We start from the raw sequence: 20790 nt of genomic DNA on the forward strand, positions 1-20790 counted from the left end.
CGTACGGCAAAAACCTGTCGAATGACGCTATTGTTGTCGTCGGGAATAAGAACTCCACGATGCGCATCGATAAACGCGACGCGTGCATTCGTTACGCGAAGGGATCCTCAGAAGTGCGCGTCGCGAAAGAGTTTTAGACGCTCCAAGGATCCGTAGTGAACTCGAGGCGACACGATCAGCGGGAAACGATTCAAAACAAACGACCGGAAGACGATGGAACCGACACGCTGTGGTAACTAAACAACATGGACAAACTTTACTGTTTTCGATAGAAAATATCTCTAATCCTTTGACAATTTTATGAAATTAATCTTACCATACGACCGAAGAATGACAAAAACCAATATTTGCAAACGACAACCTATTCAATTATCACGAAAAGTTATTCGAAATAATACAAATTTAAAACTATTTTAAATTGTATTATTTCGAATAACTTTAAATTTAACAGACTATCCTCTGCAAACATTAAAATTAAAATTATTTTCAATTTTTTATTGAACCAGTACCGGATAAATAACTATATCTTTTATTTGTTGTACGAATTTTTCATCTGGATAAGCACATTGGACATTTCTGATTCGTGTCACGGTAACTCGGCGGCCAGAAAACAACGAGGCAGAAATTTTTACACGCGTTCACTCTTTTTCTTTTAACTTTTGAAATACGAGACGAGTCTCCGCCACGCGTTTCACAATGCTTCGAACGTCATATTTGCAATCGCCTGATCACAAATGTGCGCGATACCGATTAACGTATAAAGTTGTAGCATCCATCGTAGTAACTAATGATTCAATATAAAAAATAAATTTCTGAAGTAGAGCATTGCGTTTTATCCAAATGGCAAATCAATGTGGTAGAATTATTGACAAAGCTACATTTCCTTCGTTTACGTCTCTAAATATTCTTGTGCCTCCCTCCGTTATGAAAAAAAAATATTAATAATAAATAGGAAGAAATTGCTTTAAAAAATATACGGTTATCGCTATAGTCAGTATCCAATGCGTTTTCATTTTTTCAAATAATAACAAAATTTGTTGAATGCGTGCAGAAGAAAATATTCTCGAGACAGTATCAGTATTTGACTAACGAATTGTATTTTGAATTTTAATTTATATAATTCTACTCTAAAAGTAGGTTCCACCTAAACGTGTTTAATAATATAGTTGAAGACTGAATAATAAGAAGGGAAAGCAGAACTTCCGCACGTGTATGACACAATACGGTTTTTAAGCTATTTCTATTACTGAAATTTAAATATTATTTAATTCGCTGAGGTGATGTGGCCACAAAATTACAGATGTTCACTACATAATTTTACAAAAACGCGAGACCTTTACGCGATGTTTTGTTCATTAACACTTAGACGATGAACCTTGACTCTTTTCTTAGACATCCGTTCCAAGTTCACTCGGATTAGTGTTTTTCAAAGCAGGTAGCGTGCTTTTTAACATAGAAAATTGTGAATAACTTATTCATAGGAACTTAATAATCGTGGGAGTATATTATGTCTCTAATAATATTTTAAGTATCTTATACCATTTAATAAATGCCTTCCGTTTTCAAGCTTAGATCAAGCAAATTATACATATGTTACTTGGTTTATTCCCGATCTTTTGTTTTATATCACATTGCACGTAATGTTCATAAAATATCGTCTATCTATAAACAGTTTCTTTTAAGTAAGTTCTCATATTCGCCGAGTAAAAAGTTCAACGAATCGAAATTAATAGACAGAACTTAATTCTGATAATAATTCATATTTCTTATCAGAGACAAGCAAAGTTTTACTGAAATCGTGAATCAAACAGTTATTTATATTTTATTCTTTATTCGACAATTTTTTATATAGATAAGAATTTTGCTCAACTGTTCCTCCCTAACACGTATGTCAGCAGAACTTTGTGTTGCGTAAGATGGCATGCAATTTGAGCACTTATTAGGAGCCCAATAATAATACGATTACGTACCATAAGCAAAAGATCGAGTCTACGAGTCAGTATTTCTGAATTACGATTCTAAATAAATGATTAAAAAAGAAACAACTTCAAGGGACATCGTTGAATCTGGAATATCGTACAATAAAAAAAAAAAAACACGCTGTTGTTTAAAAAAGAATTAAGAAGAATCCTGATTTTCCATCGAAGAAAAAGTATTCCACATCCAAGAAGAAAATGTAAAGATTTTTTAGTATGCTGTAATCGAAAAATACAGGAGGAAACGAGAAGAATAAGTTATGTATGTGAAACATGTGACAGAATGTCCTAACGTTGCGTGTTCGGAATTGTTTTAAGAAATACCATAACTACTTATAAATTATAAATAAATGTGAAACATATTCTTATAAATAATTGATTCGTTTACTTTAAATATATTATTCTAAATTGGCGTTCCATTAATATTACAAAATAATTAAATATACGTAAAATAAAAGACTCTGCTATCTACTGTGGAGAGCTGAAAAGTTGGCACTTGGATTGTCACAGATTTCACACTAATTTGATCCAATACTTCTTATTTCCTTTCTTCGACCAACAAAATCAACACAAGTTTATATTAAAACTAATTAGATTATCAATTTTTCGCGTAGGACATCCTATATGTATACGATTATCCGTCTAGACTTTCGTATCTCCAAAAGTATTGGTTATTCCAAAAAATGTTTCAAGTAGAACAACTTTGATTTCAAAGCGACCTTTATTTTTTCTTTAAAAGCAATTATATCGGTTTTCCAAGGTCATTTATACATCCGAGATTTCAAGGTGACTTTTACTTTGTTAAATGGAATGTATTGGGTCTTTTTAAGATCATTCAAGGTCACTTTTTGCCGTTCAAAGCTTGCCTTCCTTGAACGCCCTCAGAACTCTATTTTATTGGAATATTCCATCGATTCGAACGTGCTACTCATACCAATGATATGACTAACATGATCAGTATTAATACGATTATTATTACACGTTCTTCTTTTCAGTAGCCATTTAATTTACGATGATTCATTATATGCCTAAAGAATACGACTTTAGTTTTGGTAGACTCCTCAAACAATTCAAATTTTCGAGAATTTGCTACTCTGTAAGAAGACACGTAATTTTGATATATCTCAGAATCAGTGGAGCTATCGATCTACGTGCTATTTATCATGTAAATTCTGAATGTTCTTTTCGAACACCCTGCATAAAATTTGACCCACATCGGTGGGTCCACGCATCGCTCGATTTCCTTAAGAGCCAAGGACTTGACACCAAAACTATTTTAAATTCGATAATTTATCTTTAAAAAAAAAATCCAAAAGAATTGTTGGTAATGAAAAGTGGCTTTTAAAAATGTGAAAACGGTATACATAATAGAGACGTAACGTCATGGATGCGTACACTTATAAATACAATATTCTCGAGACTTGTAAAAATGATATAAAAGAAATATATCGTGAAAGGACACATCCCTACATGTACGAGAGTTTTTACCAGCATTGAAACCGGTAAATAATGATATGCCGCTATTTTCGTACGACGCTATGACGTCATACAGACATTTTTATTTCTAAAAGGATTTCCCAGGAGTGACCAGAAAATATAGGCGTAATTTCGTGTTTTCAGTATCACTGTAAATTCCTTCCCGAGGGCGTTTCACAATTATACATTTCTCTCTCTCTCCATGCATTACTATGCAAAGACAAACTCGCAAACATACAGTTGCGAACCGATCATTCGCCAAATTCATTGCATCGTTCAAGTCCAACGTCGCGATCGTTTCATTACATAAGTACAGGAGATGGTAATTACCGTATATTTATCCACGCATATAGATATGTATATGTACATACGTATGTATATATATTTTTTCTCATTTAGTACAAAAATGTCCGCGTACGTGCACGTGTATGCATGTATAACGGAAGTATATAAACGAAATATAAAAGCAAGACGCAAAGAAGAAACGTTACGCAACGAACGACAGGAAGCAAAACTCGATGGCGAGATTCGGTTGGAAAAGAAATTACGAATATAACGAATGGAAAACGAGACCTATCGAGATTCACAGATTCTCGCAGTTTAAAACAAAAATCGAAAGGATCTACACGGAATATGATTTTTTTATACACGCAGTGGCAGATACAAGGGGATGGAGAGCGGCGTGATCAAAAGAACTATTTCTATTTCTATTTATAATTTCTACAGACGAGATTCTCGAGATCTCGAATTTTTCGTGAACCCCTCTTCTAGGTCTGCCACTGTACAGACGTATGTGTTTCTTTATTCGAATTATATAAACCATTAAATTAATGTATGCCAAGTGCTACTTTTCCCGAACTTCAATTCTCTTTTTTTCGTTGCAAGATAAGGAAAATGGGATTGTTTTTGTCTAACGCGCGCGCAACTACTCCCCATACAGTTACGTAATATTTTCTATTTTACGGTAATTGATAACGTTAAAAATCTGTCCGTTCGGGAAGACCGAGAATCGTCGATAACGAATCGAATCGGTGAAATTTTCGTTCCCCAGGAGCGGAGCGAACGATCACTGGGGTCCTTTGGGGGACAACGATAGAAACCACATGATTTACAAGCTTTCAAAAACTTCCATACCTTTGATATTCGACGAAAGAACGACCATTTCGTATGCACCAACGTAATAGCGCGTTTCTTACGTATCTATGCTAATTTCTAAGCGGCTGTTAAAAAAAAAAATGCCGCGGTTGGTTACATTTGCGGGCAAAGGATACTCCGACCGAGCGTATTAAAAATGTCGCAAAACTTTTTTGCGTACAGCAGAAACAGATTGATCAAATAGTTATAAATTGTCTTGTGATTTCGGCAAAAACTGGTAAATTATGCGACGCTGTAAACGCCACCACGTATAATTTATAGTCGCGGACTGTTTAAACAAAAATTGGACATATTTATTATCACGGTACGTGATCGCGAAACGTTCACAACTGAAAAGAATTATTTATACCGGTCACTTTTTTCGTGTATCTTTATTTAGAATGTCTTGCTTTTTAATATATATATAAATAGAACGAAACTGATAACATACTACTAATTGTATTCCTAAAACACCAACACCAGTGTGTCTAAATCAAGATTTTGTATATAGTGTTATTAATTTTGTATATAGACAAATGAGACGTTCTAAACGAAGATATACGGAAGTGGTACAAATAATTTTGTCGGTAGTTGTAAATTGTAACTTCTTTGTTTAAATTGCTAGTTCACGATCAACTAAAATTGAATCGCTCTGTTTACCATGGATGAAAAATCCTGTCAGTGTGCTAATTACTACGATCATTAGCACCGGTCTACGGAATCGTCGGTTTACCGCGTTACTTACGGACGGAACGATGTACACTCGTCTCGAGGCGAGATCTCTCTTAGAAAACATTTGCAAGGGCACTTGTGGCAAGGCACACGGACGTCCATTATGTAAGATTGCTCGCGTAGGCCTAAGATTTCGCGCGTGTACGTCTCTCGTGGCTGTTGAACGGAGATGGCGCGACATCGAAGCGACGAAATGAAGCGGTACGGCAAAGGAAACATGGAAGGAAGACGCGCCCGTTTCTGTCTCTCCGTGTGTTTGTGCACGCGCGCGGCCCAGCCGGAACAAACAAAACGCGCTCGTCGAAGATATTTGCCGAGCACGGGCAATCTGACCAAGTGTTTCGTAGAAGTAAAGAAAAAGAAAAAAAAATAATTATTAAAAGTTTGCGAATGACGAGAGACGTAATGTTCGAGAACTTCGTCCAGATGCTAATCGACCAGACGAGATTTTCATTTTCCTCGTTGACGACGGTATCGACGTTGTCACGCTAATACGTAGCGAGTCGATCGCAAGTAGTGATCGTCGATTACGTTTGTTGGTCTTTCAGCGATCGGTAAACTTCCATTCAGAGCATAAGAGTATTCGGAATACCAGTCGCGGTGAAAAATGTTCTCCAGTTGCTGCCTGAGGTTGTCCGACGTTTGCTCGCCCATGGTCTCGAATATCGTGCCTATACCTACCGACACAAAATTAGTATCGTTAATACCGATGGCTGACAAGGAGAGTCCACGACCTTCGGGTCACCGATTCGATCGAAACTTTGTACTTGGAAGAATGTATCGTTACAGAGTCAGATGCTCAATATTTGTTTAGTTATTCGCGTTCGAAGTTTTTCAACACCTTTAAAAACTCGGTTGATATTGTAAAAAATTTCACACCGGATTGTGTATTCTCTGTATTATCTGGAACCTTTCGACTTTTGTTCTACGATGTTTTATTTTTAATATCATATTTATAATGTCACCGTCTAGCAATAGTACTTTTAGTACTTTTTCGCAAAGAATCAAAATGATTTTATATAAAGGAAATATTATAATTATCGTTTGGGATAAATAATTGCCTCCAGTGTTTGTGAAATAATCGCCGGACCAGTTGCTGGTTCCTATGTAGGCGGCCACGTCCGTTACCATGTACTTGTTATGGTTCACTCTCGCGAACGGTATCTTGTCCAATTCTGCGTCGGTAGGCACCACGAACCTTCTCTAAAAGCAGAAATTAACGCGAACGTCAAAGTTTTACTATACTTTCACTGCAGCGGTAACACAAAGTCTCAGGATGGTACGTGTTAGGTTTGAAGAATGATCGAAAGTGTAAATAGCGTTTTCAAACATCAGAAAAATATTCCAACGGCGAAAAATGTTCAATATAAACAGTGCTTTAGGAAGGCGAAAAGAAAATATTGACGTGTTCGATCAACAAGACTGAAATGAATGTAAGCTACAGAGAATCTACAATGGAGGCAATCTACTAGGCTATTACAGAGAAAATAAAAAATTAGATAAATTCAAAATTAAGATTAAAAATTAAATAAGAAAGATATTGCAATAATATTGTACACGATAATTCCAAATATGTAGTCGTTCGCAGTGGAAGGATTGAAACTTTCGAAAAATTTCGTAAACCATTGTCGTGTACCAACCACTTCAATTTTAACGCCCGCGTAACTGTCCGTCAACTCGACCAGCGATTTCAGAAAGGCGACCTCAGACTTCCTCGAGTGTTTCCAAGATGAGATCAACAGACGTATGTGAACCCTGCGTTCGATGGCCGCGGTCCTCAAAGCGTCGTCAATGATTGGCCAATACCTAAATGTTGCAACAAAGTCCACACTTGAGTCTAGAAAAACTGAAAACATTATGGAAGAGAGGAAAGACCAGGAATTCTTAACTTTGCTTTTTCCCTGAGTTATAATTTAATATGTATTATAAATTGAATCACTAATTAAAGTTTATATATGATAAAACTAGCCACAACTCTGGGCTTGAAAAGAACAGCAGAGTTACTATGTGCAACGAATGTCCAAAATGTTATTTATTAATCTGTACGAGTGCACATGGATACAATAAGGAAGACTTTGTTTCGTCAAGAAAAATTGGAAAACAAATCTACGACCATCGTTTAATTATAAACAACGGACAGTCAGCAGCTTCGCGGTAGCTAAAAAGATACTTGGATTAAGAGAGACATAGGCACACATAAGGCATATAGGCATTCGGAGCGATCGTTAGGCACACATAGAACACAACGAGAGAAAGTGCTAGACACACGACTCGATATTCAAATTAACTTGGCACTTTTTCCGTGTAAATTATCTGCGCCCAACTGACATACTCCAAGGCATCGGTATCGCCACTGCCGTGCACCAAACAGGATGAATTTCATTAAAAAGCAAATCGATGGCGGCAGCTTGAACTTGACCAAATTACAGGTAACATTATTTATATGAATATCTCGAAATTCTCTTTTACATTCTGCGCCACTTTTAATCAACACTTTGACAGGAGCTGTCACGCTTACGTGACTATATTACTAGTTTTATTTAAATACATATATATTAATTTCAAAAAATAATCCCAATTTTATTGCACGCCTTTTAAAATAAACGTATGATCTTGTTTTCAAATTAGCAGCTTGTTTTGTATTTCAATAACTGTTCAACTAGAATAGTTTCAGAGAAGTTGTTCAGCCTCAATTGATCTCATTAATTACGGACCTTGAGAAAAGGCTGAGTCAATATCCAATTACGTGTGTCGCGCGCAGAAAAAAGTTGCTCCTCAACAAAACAAGGTGTAACTTGAAAACAAAATCACATTGCCCGCGAGCTATAAAAGAAACGGGACTAAAAAACATATATTGTTCAGGAGAAGCCAAACCCTGTTAGTGACTTTACGAACCAACTATTTATTAAACTTATTATACCGATAAAAAAACAAATAGACTCTAAGACACATTTATCGAACTTTATTTTCTATATTCATTAATAATTCCAGATGTGTCGTTTTGTTGTTCTATTCTTCGTATAAATGTCGCGAGTGACGCAAGTGGTAGAAAAATGCGTTGTTTCCAAGATATTTGGATACAAGGTTTTCAAACGAACACCCTACGTAAATGCATCATTTTTTCACGCGTTATTATTCGAATGGAATAGTTTGAAAACGCGAATCGGTTGCAAAAACTGGCATGCAAAAAATGCATATGCGTGTGAATTCGCTGGAGCGAACAGGGTCTTTTTCTGCGTATATAAATGGAAATAGCAAACAGATAAACGCAGTAGATTAGCGAGAGAAAGCTAATCGCATACGTACTTGATTTTAGCGGTGTATATAGTCAGAGGGAAATAGTCCATTACCGCGATATAAATAAATTTCTCTGCTTTCTCGATACAATTCAGAATGGCGTCGATGTCGTTGGTTCTACCCTTCGGCGAAAATGGCTGCGGCGAGCTCTGAAACACATTCTCGCGTTCTAGAAATCAATTTTAGAAACGCCATCTAATCAAAATCTACTCTAATATAAATTATCCTCAATTTGCAGAGAAATTCGCGTCGAGTTGATTAATGTTTAGAGTCCACGAGCTTCATTAACCAAAGTGCGAAGAAAAAAACGGTTAATGTGTATACGGCATAAATGCATAAAATTCGCAGTCTAGAAATTGCACTTACCGCGATGAAAGTCCGATACCTATTGTTCATGAAGGTGAAAGTCATTGGATTGTCCAGATTGATCTTCGTGTTGAACGAATCTGGCCAAACGGACGGCACTTTATTCTCTTCCGCGACTGTCCAGTAAACCTACGAAGATTTAAAAATAAATATTTTACGGAATACCGGAGAGAGCGTGGTACCAATTTCTCGCGTGTTTATCTTTTTACCTACGTCGAAAATTTTCGCGTAATCGTTCGCCAGGCAGCTGCAGTTCAGAGCTAGCAGACCGAGCTCTTTCACCTGCGACAGAGATCGCCAGTCCATGTTTGCCGAACCGACGTACACGTGGGTTCTGTCAACGAGCCATAATTTCGTGTGAAGTACACCGCCCCCGAGCAGTCCGGCGAAGTTTAAGCTTCTCACCTGTTTGAATTTCAATCAAACACGATGGCCTTAAATAGACAACGAATGAATAGGCAATAGAAAATGAATAAAAAATTTAGAATGTTGTTCTTGCTCAGAACCTACAGTGTCCTACAGTGGATCAAAAAATTGAAACTTTACGGCGATATTTGAAATCATAATTATATAAAAAAAATTCCGAGTAGTGAATTGAGTTCTGCTTTGTGTCGATTGGTTCCTTTTCCGAGCTGATTTTCACCTTATTTGTTCCGCTAGTTTTCTATTTGTATTGTTCAATTATCTACTGGATTGTGAAATCAGGTCAATATATTGTATTTTTCTTTTTTGCATCAATATAACTTTACAATATTCGAATGATGAAACTCAAGTTCGCGTTACAACGTCGTTTACCCTGTAATTACATTGTTTTTTAATAGAATGTTGTACAAATTGCTCGTAAATATTTATCGAGTATGGAGTACTGGAACATTATTCTATATAAATTAAGTATTAAGTCGATTTATAACAAGGAAATGAAATATGATTCCTAATTCTGTACGAGAATGATGAATAATTATTAAATTACACAAAAGTGAATCGAAAATGATGCGTAACGTATATAAATCCCTCTATTTTTTTTTCGTTTTTTCGTTTTCATACAAATTACGCAACCTAATCTATCATGCGTTTTATAATACTCCGATTGACGCATTAATAGCGTTTATTCATGAAGTTTTTATTTCTCGACTTCATACACTGTCTCTGGAATATAAAAAATCGAGGATTATTAATTTTTTGAATACACTTAAATTGTCACTTCACTGATATGTTGCAGGACATTCAATTATCCCTTGTTTTTATTCCTGTTTTTCACTATTATTATGAATATAAAATTCAAATTCAAAATCTCTGAGCTTGTGATTTCCATTTAACTGCTACAATTTTCGTCCGATACGAATGAAATTTCGTTTAATTTCTCTTTATGTTCCAATGAAAAGTATAGACTATTCGATTTACGAGATATTAGCTATAATTATTGTTCTATTAATATAAAACTAATCTTAAACATATGATCAGCGCTCTCTACGGCAAAACACTTAAGTTTTTAACGAAATGGTTCCTATTTTTGACGTTACCGACACTGTAAATATATATTCATATGCAAAATTTGTGTGTTTGTGATCGTCCTTGAACTTCTGCGTATTTAAATAACATATATTCCATAGATTTTTCATCACCAAAATATTCTCAGGGAAATTCATTAGAAGAAGATGATTTATCACCGACACCTGACACATTATCATTCACTACCAATGAACTAACGTTGCTAACATCGGAAAAAGCTTCAAAATATTTTCCACACACTTTACAAAAGAACAGAAAGACGGTTATGTAGGACTACCAACTTCGTCGCATGTTTGCTGGAAACTGAAATATACTCGTGACTTTCTGACACCATTATCAATAAATAAGTGCATACGCCTACTATGTAATTATTTCTAAATGATTATACGTCATTATTATGACATGATTACACGTATTTTCAACAAATGTAATTGTAAAATGCTTTTACTATTTCTAAATATCCGTAAAAATCGATAAAGCCAGTAAATATGGAGCCAATAAATTTACAAGTAAAAAGAGTTACATTTACTTATAATTGTTTTTTCCAAAAAACAAATGACCAAAAAAGTGCTCCTTCGATCTTAAAATCAGAAGATCTCCTTCAAAGATAGTAATTGACTCAAAAATCTTTATTCTCTAGCTACAGTAATACAACGTTTCCTGCAATGAGCTCTGCAACGATTAATTTTTGCATCGTTATTTTCTTTTTTCAAAGCAAAGTTACCTTAGCGTTCGCTTTTCGCGCCAAGATTTCCGTATCATCGTTCGGGCGGGCTTGCGACGGCATGTTTTGCGCGATATTTAGAGCAATGTTCCGATCTCTGCCAGCCTCTATCATCAACCGAAAAATCTCCTCGCCCTGAAACGAACGCACCACGAAAATAAATGTCCGTTTTCGATCGCTTTCACGGATAATTTTCTTATGTACCTGTCTCGCGCTGTCGTCCGGATACACGTCTTCTCTTCTCAAGGTCCAATAAAGCGATGCTATTTCTATTTTCTCCCGCGCTAACGAGATCAATTTCACCCAAGAGTCGTAAGTGCTCTCGTGGATCACGTTATTGTCCGTGTAATTCATCCCGATCGGTATACTTTCTACGAGCGATAAATTGCAGCCGTTCATGCAGCTCGAATCGAAGCCAACGTTGCTGCCGTTCGACGCGTACTTGTCCGCCGCGTGGTCTAACAATGGCAGCAAAACAACCAGCACTATTAAAATGAGGATGACCGTGATTGGAATACAACTGGGCTTGCACCATCCTTGAGCTCCTCCCCATCTGTTTCAACGAACAAAACCAATCAACTATTTAATACCACGCCTCTCGACAATTCAGGCAATAAAGGAGTAAAAGTCATTAACCCTTTCATTACCGAGGACGAGATATCTCGGTTTCAACTACGATCTATACAACGAGATAGACGAAGTATTCGATACAAAATTTTGTTTAAATTTACAAGACAGTTTATCGTCGATGGAAGGTGCTTAAGAATCGTAAATAATACTCTATACTTTTCAAAACTAAATTCTTCGAAGGGTTAATCATTATTTACGAATACTAACTTTCCGTGTCCCATCGAGTCGTCCGCGTCGCTCCTCAACATAAAACCTGATTGATCCCATAACTCGAAATCGTCATCGGGAACACTGTTACCGCCGCCCCCGCCAGCGCAGCCCGAAGGATTCACTTCCAGACGCGCGTTTTCGGAGACTGTCTGTAACGAATGGAACCAACGAAATGGTCAAAATGACTCGTTTGTAATTCCTAATAAAAATTGTCCAAAATTTACTCGACTGGATTCTGGAAAATTTGTCATACTTCTCTATGAGAGAATGAGTAAATACTTATTTCCACTGCTCTATACAGGGTGTTCGTTCTTTCGGGGAAAAATTTTAATGGGAGATTCCAGAGGGCAGAATAAGACGGAAATTAAGAATACCGATTTGCTGATTGGTTTAAAGTTTCAGCTGCGTGCGCGCGATAGTGGTTCTCACATGGTTGTTCTACAAGCGGAGCTTTAAACGTTAATAACTTTTTAACGAAGCCTCAATCAGCAAATTGGTATTCTTGATTTTCGTCTTATTTTAGCCTCTAGAATCCCCTATTAAAATTTTTCCCCGAGGTGGTCGAACGCCCTGTACATTTCCTCGCGTATCTATCGTTTTAATTTCTTTGGTACAAATAAATGCACCATAATTGTTGGTAGTTCTAGTGTTGACGAAGGGTATAAAATCCACGTTTATCGATACGCACGGATAATTTGTGCTTGACGAGGGCGGTTCTGTTCTTCCGGTGCGGCAAAAGAACGACCACGTCCTGATCCTTCCTACGTTCCTTCGTATATTTTGTATAAGATTTGACCGTCGAGGCTGTGCCTCTGTTTACGGAACAACCGGCGAGGCCTATCGAGTCTCCATCTTTGGTGGAACACTTCGAGTATGCGATATTTCTCACGTTGTTGCTGCCGCCGTAGGAAACGTTGTGCGTATTGTTCACCTACCGATTAAAAATATCTTGTGATCGACAACAAATGAAAAGATCAATTGAAAAATGAAACGAATTTGATTCATATTCGTTGCAAGCTTTGAAGCTTGTTTTCTAATTGAAACTTACTTGCACCAATATATGGCAAGCCTGGGAGGCGATTTGAAAGAGGCCATCCTGCAAGTTGCGTCCCGTGTGTTCAGAGTTTTCGGAACGGCCGCTATTTCTCCACCCGAAGAACGACATTTCGATGGATTCGCTAAAATTTTAAAACAACTTTCTGCAGAGAGTTACACGGCCATTTAATTTTTTACTAAAAAGTTTATAACCTCATAGAGCACATGGTAATGACCTGTTACTCGTGACGTAACAGTCTGAAGCGCATATTTATCGAGAAGCAACGCGAGACATTAGTGTCAATACGCAGGAAATATAAAGTAATATTTACTCAACAGATGACGTTTACCTTAAATAATCTGTAGAATGAAATTATGTAGAGATAGGTGTCGAAAGGTACCATGCTCATAAATATGTACGCTATACTTTTGTTTTGATCATTTCTAGGATATTTATCGTGCTAGCATGCGTACGATTAATAACTCAAATAAATAATATATACATTTATTACGAACGGTGCAAATGTAAATAAATCTCCATCTTTAATGAAAAAAAAAAAACAATCAGTCGACAAGATTCGAACCAGCGCAGAAAATTAAAGCTAAGCCGCAAAAAGCAAACACTCTACCCATTACGCCATACTGAAATCATAAGACAATTTGCTTACGCTTTGGTATATAATCTTACATGAAAATTCATTAAATATCTCGTGAACTATTAGCCAATAGCATCTACCAACTAACTTTGATTTAACGTGACCTGTCACAACGCAGCTCATTTAAATATCGATGACACAATCGGGATATTCCCATTGTCGGATACGCGTATGTCGAAGGATTTTACGGTTCGATCGCATTAATATTACGCGAAATCAGAGACGGACGATAAAAATCGTGACGAAATCACGATGGCTCCGAAAGTGGCGTGATAATTGCACTTCTGTATCGTACGATAACGCGACGAATCACCGCGGAAACGTGCTCTCGCGATCGCGTCAGGGCCCGTGACGGGAAAAACCCGAGAAACCCGAGGCGCCTTTTGAAAGGATGAAATGTAAATATCGTGTCGAGGTTCGGTGAAAACATACCTCGACGAAAACAATGTTCGTTGACATTCGTGTACGCGCGGCGTCCCAGGCCGTTGCGTCTGTTGACCTACCTATCGACGTATGTATTTTGCGGAACGACCAGTGTCGATCGAAAAGTCACGTTTGCTTCACGACGGACTTGCGCTCAAGAGCTTTCCATGTCCTAGATAGATTTCGACTGCTGACTTACCTTCTGCAAATTGGAATTTGTTTTTTTTTTTCAAACTTGCTACGGAATTCCGTGTATTCGAATCGAATTTGTTAAAATGAGGATAAATCGATTTTCAATTTCTGAGGGATCTGTACGCATCGATGTACTTGTGCGTTCTTTTTTAACGGCGATACGTTATAATAAATGATCGAAATAATGATCATTGGCATCGACGAAACGTTGCAGTCTTCGAAGCGCTGCGCCATCGCGTGCGTATTTTATAATTTCTGGATTCTGGAGCCTCGTATTTTCCAGCGTTGATCTCTCTTTGTACGCAGGTATCGTTCGGTGTTTTCGAAAGGAAAGATCAAGTAGCGATGTAAAATGAATAAATCGCGATAAATAGCTTTAAATTCCAACGAAAAGAAATTTTTAACGAACTGCTGTAAATTTCAGCCGATTTGAAAAGATAACACGAATGGTTCTTACACTCGATGCATAATGTACAGGACATCCATCATGTTGGTATCACATTCTCCGACGAACGTACAGCTATACGTTTTTCTAATAAAATTCTAAGTGTATTTTTTATGTAGCTGAATATTTAATGCCAGTGAGAGTTTGGTCGATAAAATATAGCCCAATTATTTTGTCTTCTACAATATCCTATCACATATTTATTGACCATTGTCACTGATGTTTGATTGGTCGTAACTAGTAGGGACTCTTGACTTTTTATGCAAATTTATATTTCCATGATTAATATTGAATGTGAATAATATTGTCGAGCAACTGTATCGATGGAGGCTAAATGCTGGTACGTAGAATACTCTTCGTAAGTGAATGATCTTGAATGTCCTGTTATAATTCGTCGAAATTGTCTAAATAGCAGGTATAAAAATAAGGGTACAAAAGTGCGAGGATCCGTTCGAAGAATAAAGAATAATTCGTCGAAATTGTCTAAATAGCAGGTATAAAAATAAGGGTACAAAAGTGCGAGGATCCGTTCGAAGAATAAAGTTGAGCTTAACATCTCCTATTCTACGACTCTTCCCAAAATAAAATAACCTTCCTTACGATGGACAGCTTTGATACATATTTTTGTCTATATTTAAAGATAACAAAGATATTTCTATCTGTTTCCAAGAGAAGATATAGCTAATAGATCAATGGAGGCCAACTACGGCTTCCAGTGTATATTTATACAATTTATTATACGAACCTAAATGCCGTTCATAATTAATAAATCAACGCCTATAAGAATTAAGATGAAGTGCAATTGTCGAATATGAACCGAGTTTGAACTAATTACTGTTCCAACTACGAAACCAAAAATCTAGAAATGAAAAATAAAAATGTTAAAAATATTAGAAAAAAGAGAAATATTAAAATGTATATACATAAAAAGAAAAGAAATTAATTTCCAACAAACCTATTTTCTCAAAAAGATACATTTTTAGAATCTTTTTTTAAATACCTAACCGTAACAGTGATACTACAATATTTTAATGATATCGCAAGGTTTGACAACCACTGTTACGGAGTATACCGAACTCTTTTTGTTTCATATAACATTTATCAAGAGTCGACATCGCGTTTTACGTGTATCATATAGGCTGAAGCACGTCATTCGATGTCAGACGTGCCATTTAACGAATTCTACTGATAAGAATTAAGAAAATATTGTTATTGTTAAAAACTGTTGACGTATATAATATTGTATTACCAACGGTTCTCGGTATTAGGACATTCAAGTAGTAAATAATAAAATAGTAAAACATATACAACAAAAACATCGTAAAAGAAAATACAATGCAATTTAATAAGATGCTTCTTAATAACTCTGAACGGATGTTTATGTCGGTTACTTGTGATCGACAGAACAACGAACATATTAACATACGAATATAAAGAATGTGCCTAGGAATGTGGGGTCTCGTTTAAGCATACTTTATGCATATGATTTGGCACGAAATAAATCCGTTTTACAGAACGTACATATATGCAGTTATCATATTCGTACACAAATTCGACCAAGCAATTAGGCTGGGGTATAAATATCCGTGTCTGTCGTGTCAAAGCAAACAATGAGAAACACGTGTACTCGCGTGCACATACACCTACATATACGCATAGTCGCGTCGTAAACAAAGGCGTATAAGAAGATACGTGAACTCCATTCAATCGAAATGGAGCCTCCAGTTGGATCTTTTATTAAATGAGAAATGTATCGTTGAACGGTACAAACGTGTGGTTTGTATATGTACGAGCATATAACGTAGCGATTTCTTTAACTAAACGTTCCCGATAATTGTACCACAAAGCATGCTGATTGTGGAACTCCAATGGCGATTCAGCTCCAACGAAAACAAAACATCGTATCATTCGTACAGAGAAAAATAGTAGAAATACAGACTTAATTTGTAGAGAATCTATCTTTATTTCGTACTGAAACATAATCACTGATCTGTTTTTTCTTCGTAATGATACGTATAAAACGAATCTCACGAACCTCTTTTCCTTAAACCGATTGGATGCTTTCTCACAGTTTGTAGCGTTCTTCAGAACACATCTATCCGAGTTGAACGTCGAACGAAGTCGAAGAACATCGAGTCTCACCGAGCACAGCCGGCACAAACCAAACTACCAATGAGCGTGTTTATTATTTTAGGCTGTATATAGGGAACCTAGTAGGTGTATCAGTTTCGCGGGTTTTCTAGTTTCTGTTACAAGGAAACTCCCTATAGTTTCCAAATGCCAAGTGATTGAATTAGGAGTATATTAAAGGACCTCGGGCCACTAGACTCTCTAATTCGAATCGTATAACCTTGAATGGGTTTAGATTTCTACTTAGCACCTAACACGTAAAGACTCTAGAATCTAGAGAATCTTAGGCCATAGGAACATCAACCCCGTTTTCAATCGCCATTGGGGTGAAGTCATAAGTTCGATCATAGGTGGCTCCGTTTGCCAATTCCCTGACGTCATTTACGTTAAATAAATTTCGATCGAAGCAACCAATTATTAGTAATTATAAGGTGAAAACCATCTCTGTGAAAAATATCTATGTACTTGAAATACTTAACGCTTTGTCAGGATTAATTGTTTAAACTTGATGTTTACATTTTTTGTATTATTCGTCCTGTAAATCTAAATAACAACTTTAGTATCACAATCTTTTTGAGATTCCTATTATTTTTTAGGTGTATTGCATCAAAAATAGAATTTACTATACTCTTCTTGTAAGAATAAATCTTTCATATCGCTAGACATAAATGTACTACGTGAGACAACGTAACTTTTTAATTTGCGCCCAAATGAGTGTAGGTACAATTGAAACATAATTTTATTATGAGTTTATATCATTGGCTAAAAGGACCAATAAAATTTGAGTCACTTGACAAGCTATATTTACATTCAACTTCATCGTCCATAGAACGTGGTATAATAGAGTGTCTGCACGCCTCCGACTCAAGGTCCTCTACTACGCTCGTTTCTATGTAAGCATTATCCCTAGCCGTTGGTGCTGTTTCTTCGTTAAATTCCCTATTCTTATTTGCTCGGCCAATTTACCGGAATAAAAGCAACTATTAAAAAGGGATGAAATCGAAAGACAAATCCTCGGAAACAGGATGCAGGAACGTGCAGGAGAAAAGGAAATGGCTTAGGGTAGGGAAAAATATGGGGAACGGAAAGACGGAAAAAGCAAAAGATTGCAAGAGGTAGAGGGGGAAGGTACAGTGCATTTGAAAAAGGCACTAAATTGTAATAGCGTAACACACCAATCGACGATACAAACACAGACTCGCGGTCGATGAATGGAGGCGTGTATTCTGGCGTTCTGCAGTGTGTCATCGTACCGTCGAAATAGTTGGTGCGGCGTTTCGCTCGCCATCCATCGGCCGTCGCCGCCATTGTTTCCATGGGCGAGCGATCAAGCGTACGATCGAATAAACGAGCAACCGGGAGAACGAACGAAGCAAGTAGACGTAAAACGACGCACGCTAGTAGCCATCGAATTCCATTGACAGTTAAAAGTTAAAGTCGCTCGGCGTCCAGAGTAATGAAAAGTGTTTGCGTTCCAAATCTTGACGTGTGGCTTGTTCTTGTGACTGTCTGGTAAACATAAAAAAGTCGACCACGGAACGTCGTAAAGACTGTACGGTGCGTCGAGGAATAACGAGTGTTCCGTGTTCGTTTTTGTCGAGCGTGGTATTTGTACGGTGATGGTGATGGTGTTAGTGATGATAAAGAGAGTGGTGCGTTGCAATTCTGTGTCGTTCGGCGCGACGAATGCTGTTTTAGTGGATAGATCGGACGCGTCCAGCTCGTTCCTTTGACCGGATCACGCCGATCGTCTCGAGGAAGATCCAAGTCGTGAAAAGTAATTTCGCGCCGTACCACGGTCCCCTCTTTCCCCAAAAAATTCTCCGCATGCGGCACCTTTCCCTTTGTAGAAGCTTCCCAGGCAATCGTTAAATATACCGTGCAATCACGATCGTTCACACGAGAACTATCCTTAGATCCTGACGGCTCCCTACGCGCGAAAGCTTCTTCCCTACCTGAAACCACGAGCTTCGATCCCAGAACATTATGTGAAATTTTTTGGAGGTTCGCGTCCTTTCTTCGCCACGGTGATTGCGATTCCGAACGTGCAAAGGTTAGTTCCCACTGGGACGATCGGTCGACGTACGCTCGAAGAATCGTTCGAAACAAAAGAAATCTATCGATCTTTTCGAGGATTCGATTCTTTTTCTCCCACGAGCATCGATGAATTCGAATTCGGTACGAGTGAAAATCGAAAGGTCCGGGGAAAACCGGTTTCGTAAAAGACGATACGTGGAAAGAGATAGCGGGAAAAGTCGAGGACAAAGGGGTAACAGTTTCGAACAGTTTCTCGGAGCGTCGAAACAGTTCGAAAATAGGAAAAAAGTTAAAGCGAGTACGTGTTCGGCGTTTAAGAGTTCCCCATGCGCAGATCCGCGCCTATTCGCGCATCGCTCGAACGAAAGGGCAGCAGGTATATACGAGGCTCGCGGTAAAGGGAGCACACGTTGAACGAAACGGATCGGAACACGTGTACTTCGTTGAATAATGCATCTCTCACGGTGGCTTCGTTTACAGTCACATTTCGCGGCTATCGCAAAGCACTTTTACCGCACTGTCTACATTGTCGCTATCGGCAATCACGGCAGACGTTTTTTCCGCTTTCGTCCGATCGGTTCGAATCGTTTGACATCGAGGACCGAATGACGCGCGCCCAGTGGTACGTTTCGTTTAAATAATTCCACAAATAAGTTCAAGAATTCGTTCGACTCTATTTTCATCGAATAATTAAATGCAGCGCTTGATCGAATCAGTTCGTCTGTCGAATCGAAATTTGGTTAGATCGACGAATAGAAAACGAGTGTTTCTTCGAGCGTGAGGGGGGGTAAATGGGAGCGCACCAAAATATTGTACTTCGTAACGATTACGATATAGCGACGATCGTGACGTTTGTATCGTTGTATATTTCAATTTCACGGATGGTAAATCGTAGTTTTTTTTTTTATTACTTTCAGGATGCTGGGACCTTCCCTTCCGCATCGAAAAGGGAGTCTCGGCCCGACGACGATGTTGATGCTCTTGATTTTATCGTTAAGCGACTTGCACTCAGCGAATGGTGAGTAGCTGATTTTAATGTACCGTAAAAAATAGCGTGCATGTCGAAACGGGTGGCCCTGCGTAATCAAGAACACGGTAAAATAATAAGTATAAAATAATAATTAATAACATTCGATTTTAAATATACTTATTCATAAATTGAATTCGCAATGGTGATTAAAAACAAACATTACTTTGATTGCGAAATTAGCATACGAATAGTAGTGAATTTTGCAATGGTTGCCAATTTTTCCTCCGTTAGCGGGGAGTGTCATACGGTCTGCAAAACAAAGTAAAAATGTAAATCATCGTGATTAGTAAAAAATATAATACCTCGATAAACCTTAGACATACATTATTTTAAATTGAAATATATTTTATTTGGCCCACAGAAACTGGAATTTTATTTTATTTAGCTTGCAGAAAATATTATTTTATTTCGTTTGACCGGCAGAAAATATACAGCAATAACGAAAAAGTTTTTGGACCACCGACGTGGTGGTTTATCAGAGTTCGTTCGTATTCCAAAATCAGACTGTTCGTCGTTTAATATGTCATTTAATTAGCCAGGTGGTCAAATGTCAGAGTAGGATCAATGCTTAACAATAAGGTCGTGACAATTACCCGTATCGTGGGAAAAAGAGTCGTCTCTGTCGTTCGCTAAAAATAATTCTGTCTCTAATCACTGGCAACTGGCACCGGTAGTGTAAAGAACGTGCAGTAGGTGTTTGAAAAAGGTAGAAAAAGTGTGCAATTTTGTCTTCTATTTGTCTTTCTATTTTCGCGCCGAGACCGCGCGAATTCGTTTTTGAATTTACG

General features: G+C 37.5%; 2 protein-coding genes across 7 annotated transcripts in view; one reads left to right on the plus strand and one right to left on the minus strand.

Annotated features, from left to right (window-relative positions):
* Positions 1-2: 2 nt before the first annotated feature.
* LOC143347069 (uncharacterized) overlaps positions 3-20790 on the plus strand; it is a 30143-nt gene continuing 9355 nt past the window's right edge. Inside the window, exons 1-2 of one of the 4 annotated variants that reach the window (XM_076775930.1) lie at positions 3-232; positions 19890-19990. In XM_076775930.1, the coding sequence (XP_076632045.1) occupies positions 19891-19990 (100 nt within the window). In that variant the 5' untranslated portion in view covers positions 3-232; position 19890. Of the gene's footprint in view, positions 233-18122; positions 18989-19234; positions 19595-19889; positions 19991-20790 lie in introns of those variants that run through there. The other 3 variants (XM_076775929.1, XM_076775931.1, XM_076775928.1) reach the window with 3 other exon arrangements.
* LOC143347068 (5'-3' exonuclease PLD3) overlaps positions 2759-20790 on the minus strand; it is an 80162-nt gene continuing 62130 nt past the window's right edge. Inside the window, exons 1-13 of one of the 3 annotated variants that reach the window (XM_076775926.1) lie at positions 16841-17224; positions 14178-14370; positions 13103-13232; positions 12743-12985; positions 12052-12203; positions 11419-11767; positions 11215-11349; positions 9195-9386; positions 8982-9110; positions 8625-8764; positions 6959-7124; positions 6380-6521; positions 2759-5995 (exon numbers count right to left, since the gene is read on the minus strand). In XM_076775926.1, the coding sequence (XP_076632041.1) occupies positions 5802-5995; positions 6380-6521; positions 6959-7124; positions 8625-8764; positions 8982-9110; positions 9195-9386; positions 11215-11349; positions 11419-11767; positions 12052-12203; positions 12743-12985; positions 13103-13219 (1959 nt within the window). In that variant the 5' untranslated portion in view covers positions 13220-13232; positions 14178-14370; positions 16841-17224 and the 3' untranslated portion in view covers positions 2759-5801. Of the gene's footprint in view, positions 5996-6379; positions 6522-6958; positions 7125-8624; positions 8765-8981; positions 9111-9194; positions 9387-11214; positions 11350-11418; positions 11768-12051; positions 12204-12742; positions 12986-13102; positions 13233-14177; positions 14371-16840; positions 17225-20790 lie in introns of those variants that run through there. The other 2 variants (XM_076775925.1, XM_076775927.1) reach the window with 2 other exon arrangements.

The sequence above is a fragment of the Colletes latitarsis genome, chromosome 10 (assembly GCF_051014445.1).
Source record: "Colletes latitarsis isolate SP2378_abdomen chromosome 10, iyColLati1, whole genome shotgun sequence".
NCBI classification, from domain to species: domain Eukaryota; kingdom Metazoa; phylum Arthropoda; class Insecta; order Hymenoptera; family Colletidae; genus Colletes; species Colletes latitarsis.